Raw genomic sequence first — 8359 nt, 5'->3', positions numbered from 1 at the left:
TTTTTTAGAGAAACTATTACATAATATTTCGTTTAATATAATAATATTAAGTTAGATAGTAGGTTGTGATTTAAAAACCATCTACATTCATGGAGCCCGTGCTTTTCCTATTTTTTTCATCTTAAGAATATGAAACTTTACTTCACATAATACTTTTTCGTTTTTGTATTCAAGGCAGCTTCATGTAAAAATTTTAGCCACATAAAATAAAAAATAAAAAAGACCCGCGCAACGCACGGGTTGATGGACTAGCCCTCCTGCAGGTGTAGCAATCAAACATACAGGCCCTAAAGCAAGGCAGGGAATCAATGAGAAGGCTGAAATGATGGTCAAAGTACAAACACCTCCTTACACATCACAAGAATCTCCCTGCAGACGGCCCCGTTCAGCTGTTCCCACTCCATTCCCATACACAGGGCCCAGCACCAACCCGTGCCGCCCAAACTCTCCTAATAATCCAGCAATGCCATCTGAAAGCTCTCTCCCAAAGTGATGATGCATGACTGACCAAGCTAAAAAGTTAATAATCACGCTACTAAACAAATTTTTTTTTTTTTGCGGGTAGCCAACCTACTAAACAACACGACCAACTGCTGCTACGGTCTTGCACGCACATCGGAGTTCAGACGACGTCCTGCGCCGTCGCCGGGCCGACTTCGCCGCCCGCGGCGGCGGCCACCTGGTTCCGCCGCTCGTCCAGCGCGTTGCTCACCTTGGCGTACCCGTGTCTCGCCCAGTCGTACCAGTGCAGCGCGACGTAGACGCCGAGCCCGGCGATGATGCCATTGGCGATGGAGAAGGAGAGCGGCATGAGCGCCATGGTGACGAACGCCGGGACGCCCTCCTTCATGTCGCCCCACTCGATGTCCCTGGCGACGCGCATCATCATGGCTCCCACGAGCACCAGCGACGGTCCCACGGCCCAGGGCGGCACGCTCATGAGCAGCGGGCCGAAGAAGAGCGACGCCAGGAACAACGCGGCCACGGTGATGGCGGTGAGCCCCGTCCGGCCGCCTTCCCGGATCCCCGCCGTGGACTCGAGGTAGGTGGTCACCGTGGAGCTCCCCAGCCCTGCGCTGAGCACCGTCGACCCGGCGTCCACCAGGAACGCGCGGTACTCGCCCTCGAACGACCCGCCGCCGGCGCCGGCGCCGTCCACGACGAACCCGCCGTACTCGGCCATGGAGTACATTGTCCCCGTCGTGTCCAGGACGTCCACGTAGAGGAGCGTGAGCAGGGCGAGCCAGGCGTTGCCGTGCCGGAAGCCGGCGAAGCTGACCCGCCCCGCGGTGGTGCGGATCATGTGGAAGTCCACCACCTTCTTGAAGTAGTCGAAGCCGGCATTGCCCGCGGCCGTGTCCGGGAACACCGTCACGGCGGTGCCCCTGATCCAGGACACCACGGTGACGAAGACGATGCCGTAGATCATGCTCCCTTTCACGTCCCTGGCCAGGCAGGTGGCCGTGATGAGGAAGCCGACGGCGCCGAGCCAGAACGTCGGAGACCGCATGGTGCCGCTGAGGCAGGCGCCCGTGGCCGGGTCCACGTCGGAGCAGGCCGTGAGCGTGACCAGCGTCGAGGGGCTGGCGCCGACGAGCCCGACCCCCTGGTGCGCCTGCAGGCCCGTGAAGGCCAGGAACAGGCCGATCCCCACCGCCGAGGCCAGGCGGATGTTCCGCGGGATCATCCGCGCCAGCCTGGACCGGAGCCCCACGGCGGAGAGCGCGAAGAAGACGACGCCCTCCAGCATCACGACCGCCAGCGCCGTGCGGTAGCCGATGGGGCCGGAGCCGTGGAACCCCACCATGTTGTAGGCGAAGTAGGCGTTGGCGCCCATCCCGGGCGCCAGCGCCAGCGGCAGGTTGGCGAAGACGCCCATGGCGAAGGAGCCCGCCATGGCGGCCACCGCCGTCGCCACGATCAGGTCGCTCTTGGTGCGCGCCAGGCACTGCTCGTACCCCGGGTTCGCCCTGACGACCGTGCACTCCGGCCCAGGTGGCGTGGTGGCGGTCGAGTTGTTGGCGGTGGCCACGACGGGGGTGCAGTCCCGCGCCGTGCACGGCCCGCCGGAGTCGGTGAGGACGGCGGCGTTGACGGAGATAATGTAGGCCATGGTGAGGAACGTGGCGGCACCCGCGCGGAGCTCCTTGGTGAAGGAGCTCTTGCGCGCGTCCAGCTTGAAGTAGGTCCCCACGCAGCTCCCGGCCACGGCGCGGTTCACGGCGGCCTCGGCCGCCGAGAGCCTGCTCCATGGCCCCGTCGCCTTGGACGTCGCCGTCGCCATTATCTTCGATCTTGCTGGTGTTAGCTTCGTCGATCGTTCGTTCTCCCCTGGTATGGTACTACGAGAGTTGAGCTGTGGTTAGACGCGTGTGGTGGTCTTACGATCGAGTCTGGGGGACCCGAGCTACCCGGAGTTTATATGCATGTTAGTGGGAGAAGACTGACTGGAGAGGAGGGTTGAAGAAACGTTTGGGGTCGGTAGACGTGATCGTGAGTGAGGTGGGCCGACAGTGAGGTGGGCCGACACTCACCGGGCATCCTTTCCTGGGAACGGTGCACGCTGCTGACAAATGAAAAATTTTCAGCAGGGTCCACTTCTCTCAAGTTTATTCCGCGTCATGATATGAAACTTGCGACCAGCTGGTCATCATATGTGACTACCACTTAGGCACTGACTGAGGTCAATTGATTTGCAGGGTTTCATTTCATTAGCAACTGATCATCATCTGTTACTGATATTTCAGACAATAAACGTGAGTTTCAGTTTCTACGCACAAGCCTGAAAAAAGGTCACGGTTTGGTTCGAAAGATGGCCCCGTTCGCTTCGCTGAAAAAATAAGCTGAAACACTGTTTCGGTTGATTTGTTATGAAAGAAAACACTGTTTCGACTGAAAAAACAATTTAAAAAATACGGATTATAAGTGAAGCGAACATGACCAATGTTACATTGCATCAGTTTCAGGTCATAGGGCCCCTTTGGTATGGATTCGGCAGCTCCGGCTCCATATGACAAATGCACTGTTCTGCTAGTGTTCCGGTACCGTTTGAAAGACCTTTCTCTCTCCTTCTCCTCGACTCGCAGAGCCGATGGAACCAGTTTTATTTGGCTTCATCAGCTCCAGCTCCTCTGACCTATAGTAACACAGTGCAGGAGTCGAAGCACGTCAAATCATAGACCCATAATATGGTGGTATGGTAACTTCTATTGCGGAGGAACCCACGGATCCCAGTTTTTTCCGGGTCAAAAGAAAGACCCGGCTAAACCAAACAAATAAAAAGTTGGAACAAAAATGTTGCTAGTATTTTAGGCAACGACCTGCATGGGGGTTGTGCGCTGCGTCAAGTGTCCACGTTTACAGCGCGAAATCACGCAAAACTCAACCGCTAGCGCTGGGAGCGGAACTGGAGAAATAAATAAATAAATAAAGTCGTCAAGGAAGGAACATGCATGGTTTCTCGGTAGATCAGAAAACAAATAATCCACTTGTCTGCATGCCAGGCAGGCAGCCTCAGCATGCACTGCAGGTCGTACTGAATTATTTCTTTCAGCATATTTTAGGCAAATTGTACGTGGTTAGTTGTTACATTAGGAGCTTTGGCAGGGCTCCTGCAGGGGCTTCAGCTCCGGCTCCTGCAGAAATGTGCTAAACGCCTGTTTTGGAAAGGGCTCTGCATGAAGAGCCGGTCAAGAGCCGGAGCCATTTTTTGTCTGCGCAGGAGAAGCCTAAAAAACGAGCTTCGTGCGGCTCCTTGCTGTGGGTTCACGTTGTATAGTGCGAAGGAGCCGTTTTATCAAACGTCTTCCAGAACGGCTTCAGCTCGTCTAGAGGAGCTGCTCCTTCAGAGGAGCCAGAACCGGAGCCATTTTCAGAGGAGCCAGAGTCCTGCCAAACAGGCTAATTAATGGTGCATTGCGTGAGGCCCTGCACGTTTACAGCGCGAAGTCAAGCAAAACGGATGATTACATATCGGGTTATTAGTAATGCACGTACGTACGTCTTTGATATATAGATAGATCAACTTGATCGAACTTAAATGATCCAACCTCTGGAGGCTCTTTACGGTATCTTCACCACGCTGGCAGCATGACCTTATATGTTGTGAGCCTTATTGGTTGATAGCCAAATTTTGGTTTCTAAAACTTGGGCAAGCCAAGGATTTCGTCTGTGTTTAGTTTGTTGCAAAAAATTTGTCAATACCTCACATTTAACTTGTCAAATCTATAGCAAATATGTTTGCCTAACTTTTGACAACCTTTTGATGCCAAATCTTTGGTTTGGCAAATTTTGGAAGCCAATCAAGTAGGCCTTGTGTTTCCTATCATCCATGTAGCAGCTACCCAACCAATATATATAGGAGGGGTCTTTAAACTTGTTCTGAATTCTCGTTTAGATCCTTGTACTTAATTACAAATTGAACATTCAACTCTATAAACTTATTCTAATCTCTCATCCTGATCCCGGTACCTGTAAATTGCACAAACGGCTCTCTAAACTTACATATTCAACTTCATAAACTTATCCCAAGTTCTTATCCCGCTCTAGGTGCTAGCAAAGCACACATTTAGCTCCCTAAACTCGTATTACTATACCATCGAGGTCCATCTCCCTCCCACACATTGCATATCATGTGCCCACCCCACCCGCACAGCTTCGCCGTGGTGCATCGTGTTTGTCCACCCACATGGGTGTAGCGCACAGAGCTAGGACATGCAGCAGGAGCTTAGGCAGGATGTGCAGACCTAGCTTTCTAGGACCTGCGGCCATGCCGCTTGGCATCATACCATGCTTGCTCTACCTCATGTCTGTCGATGTTTCACCACCGATAGCCTACCACGGGGGTACCCGGGGCAGTTTGTTCGGGCTTCAGCGTATGCAGAACTCGACGGTAAACGCAAGAGACAGTCGATTTATCCTGGTTCGGGCCCTCGACCGTGATCGAGTAATAGCCCTACGTCTAGTCGGCGTTAGCCTTTGCGTTGGATTGAGTGTAAAGTGTTGCGTTATCTCCCAGGAACCCCGCCCTCCTTTATATAGTCAGGAGGTCAGAGTCCTAGTCGGTTTACAATAAGAGTTCCTAGTAGAATTACGGAATAATTCTACTACTAAGATTGCGTGGAAAGAATCCTAGTTAGTCTAGATCTTCTCCCTTCCTTGTGGGGTATCCCGTGGGTCTCGTATCGACAAGCCCCCGAGAACTTCATGGTTGAGCTTTGGAAGCCTCGTCTTGTTCCTTCAGGTCTTGCCAAGCAGGAACAAGCGTCATCCGAGTGCTTTCTTGAGTGAAACCGTGTAGCGCTTCTTGGGATCTTCGAGTGGTGTGTGCTTTTTGAAGAAAAAAGTACTCCCATCTGGGTGTAGCCCCCGAGCCTCTTGCTATTTGGAACAAGGAGTAGGAGGGTCTTATCTTGAAATTGCTCTGATTCTTCGTCGAAGGGTTCTCGAGCACATACCCAGGTTCTTTATAAAAAAACTCGGATATAGCTCGGTCCGGGTTCTTTTTGTCTTGAGGTCTTGAAGTGGTCTGTCTTGAATAAGTCTTCTTGGTGACGTGTGCTTTTTTCGAAGAAAAAAGTGCACTCACTGAGTGTAGCCCCCGAGCCTCTTGCTATTTGGAACAAAAAGTTGGAGGGTCTTAAATCTTATGTTTTTGAAAACTCCTGTTGAGTGTAGCCCCCGAGCCTCTTGCTATTTGGAACAAAGAGTTAGAGGGTCTTGAATCTTATGTTGTTCAAAAGAACTGAAAACTTCTCCTGTTGCAGCTCCCGAGCGTATATCCGGGTTCTTTTATTCAAAAAGAACTCGGATGCAGGGTCTTGGCATATTCTCTGGTAGTCTGCTATTGTCAGATGTGGTTGTATGGTGGTGGTTGAGTGTAAATGTTGTTTGTTCACGAGTTGTACAGTGTTGGTATATCCTTTCGAATATGCTCGTCCTTGAGTACTGTTCCTTCATGCCTGAGTCCTCTTTCATTGATTTCTGTCTTTTCACTATGTCCTTTGTTGGTTTTGCTCTGTTGGTGCTCCTGGTCCATGTGCACCGCTTCTTTGGTCTATAAATACCCTCCTGGTGTGCAGTTTTGATTTATCGAGCATTTTGTTGCGTGGTCTGAAATCTATGTAGTCATGAGTATGATAGTTTATGAAGTAGAGCAGCCCTAGGCGTATCTTGTAGTTCTTGTATATCTTGTCGTAGCTGGAGGGAGTCTTGTGATAGAGATTAGAGGTAGACTATAATCTCGCAGCGGCATTGTACCAGGAGGTACGTGGCGGTAGTTGGAGGAAGTCTTGTGATGTGGGATACGTTCCTTCATCTAGCAGTTCTGGGTAGATCCCCCTTGCCTGCCCTACGACTGTCCGGTGCAGATCAACGCCTGATCTGGCGTCACATCAGACTTGGGTAGGCAGATGCCTGTAGGCCTTCCCTGGTCCATGTTGTCCCGCCGTGCTGCTGACTTCCACCTCGGATGTATTGCATTCATTCTTTGAAGAAAATAGTGTTGCCGAGTGCGGTTTGTTCTACCGAGTAGCAATTTGGAACATGTAGTCGTTCCAAAGCCTAGTTGTGTCTGGGTTCCTTTTTGCTACCTTGCTCGTCGTAGTACCGAGTTCGTTGGGTCTTGTAAGATGTGTAATCTTGTATTTTTGAAGCCATTTATAATGGAGAGAATCTTTTCTTCTGAGTTGTCATTCTTTTTTCTGCTGATGTCCTGGTTGTTTATGAGATTCCTAAGTTCTTTCTATAAGAACCGAGTTCTTGTGTTCCTTGTGAGGTAACCCTTCGTTGCTTCATGGTTGATGAGTTCTTTTTGTAGCAATATGATAACTCTGCCGTGGTTCTGGATGGATAAGTCTGAAATCTGCCTGTTGAATTGTACCCTTGTGTAGAAGTGTGTCGTCCATCATTTCAGCTGTGTCAGTGGTGTTGGGAAATGGACCATTGCGTTCTCATGCCGTGTTTAAACGGGCCTAGTGGGCCGCGTTTTTATTGCTATAAAAATCTATTTAAAGGCCTTCTTTCTTCTTTTTCTTTGTTGCCCTGCTTTCGCCTTGAAACCCTAGTCTTCAAAACTCCGCCGTCGCTATTGTCGCCGTCATCTGAGCGCCGCCGTCTGAGCATCATCGTTTCTTAGTGCTTTATTGCTTTCGCTAGTATATGGGTAGGAAGAAATCAGTGAGCAAGTCCTAGGCAACCTTTGTAGACGAGGAGGCATCGCTTTCTGTGATTGAAAATCAAGAATTCATGGCCATGAGGGCTGCTCAGAAGATCTGGCCGGCTCCGATTACGACTGAGGATCAGTTGCGCGAGCTTGTCAGTGATTGCCTGATCCAGGACAAGGAGATTGCTGAATGGAGAGCTCTAGGCCAGCATCGGGTCCCAACTCCAGGCCCTGGTGAGATTGTTCTTTTTGTCTCCTTTATCCATGCTGGACTCTGCCTTCCTGCTTCTGCTTTTCTTCATCGATTTCTCAGTTATTTTGGGATTAGCTTGAACCATCTTACTCCCAGTGCTGTCCTTCATATTTCTGTTTTGTTCATCTTTGTGAAACTTTTCTTGGAATTCCTCCTTCTCTTTCTCTCTTTCGTTACTTCTTCTGTCTGAAGCCCCAACCCCACAGCGATGACACCCATGTTCTTGATGGCTGTGGGATTCAATTTCGTCAGGGTCGTAAGAGTAAATTCTTTGATTATGACTTGGTTGATTCTGTGAGGGATTGGCGTGCCGACTGGTTTTAAGCCGCCAATATGATTACTCCTCTTGCTGTTCATTCTGGTTCTGGTCCCGTGGTTAATGACCGATGGGAAAAGAATCCCCTAACGGTGGATGAGCTCCAGGCGATCAAGCTATTTCTTGAGAGGATATGTGCTCTGAAATAGCAAGGCTTGACTAGCTTCAGAATCGTTTCCAGTTTTCTTCGCCGCCGTGTTTAACCTCTGAAGGAGTGAGAGAAATATAGTTTTGAATCCTCTAGGGCGAAGGACCCTTCTCGTATGGTCCATGCCCTTGAGTTGACTGGTGAGGAGGTGCTCGAGCGCCTTCAGAAGATGTTGAAAGGAGTAAGTGTCGTCCCGCATACTGTCCCTGAGTATTGTGCAAACAACCCGCCTCCTGCTGTGAGTTGTTTTTTCTTATGCGGGTACTTTTCGTATTTCCTTTGTTGTCTCCATTTTTCGCTTAATCTTTCTTGTCTGGTTGTTTTACTCTTTTATAGGAATTGGGGCGTAACTTCGTTGATCCGATCCCCCTTGATGACTGCCCTGCCATTATGGAGACTGGGGAGAATCTTGCTAGGGCACCTTTAACCAGTAAGTTTCAAACCACCACAATGTTTTCTGGTGTTTCTTCCGCAGTTCTT

The 8359-nt window shown here is 50.5% G+C and overlaps 1 protein-coding gene across 1 annotated transcript; it reads right to left on the bottom strand.

Moving 5' to 3' along the window:
- Nucleotides 1–258: 258 nt before the first annotated feature.
- On the bottom strand, nucleotides 259–2362 carry LOC136481852 (adenine/guanine permease AZG2-like). The gene has a single exon (XM_066479129.1). It carries the CDS (start codon nucleotides 2282–2284, stop codon nucleotides 623–625), a length of 1662 nt encoding a protein of 553 aa, XP_066335226.1. The 5' UTR covers nucleotides 2285–2362; the 3' UTR covers nucleotides 259–622.
- Between the last annotated feature and the right edge of the window lie 5997 nt (nucleotides 2363–8359).

Source organism: Miscanthus floridulus, chromosome 9 (assembly GCF_019320115.1).
Source record: "Miscanthus floridulus cultivar M001 chromosome 9, ASM1932011v1, whole genome shotgun sequence".
Classification (NCBI taxonomy): Eukaryota; Viridiplantae; Streptophyta; class Magnoliopsida; order Poales; family Poaceae; genus Miscanthus; species Miscanthus floridulus.
This window is presented reverse-complemented; position numbering and strand designations above follow the sequence as displayed.

What these genes read in the sequence shown, in the direction of transcription:
- LOC136481852 (XM_066479129.1), bottom strand. Translation starts at nt 2,284, where the DNA reads ATGGCGACGGCGACGTCCAAGGCGACGGGGCCATGGAGCAGGCTCTCG.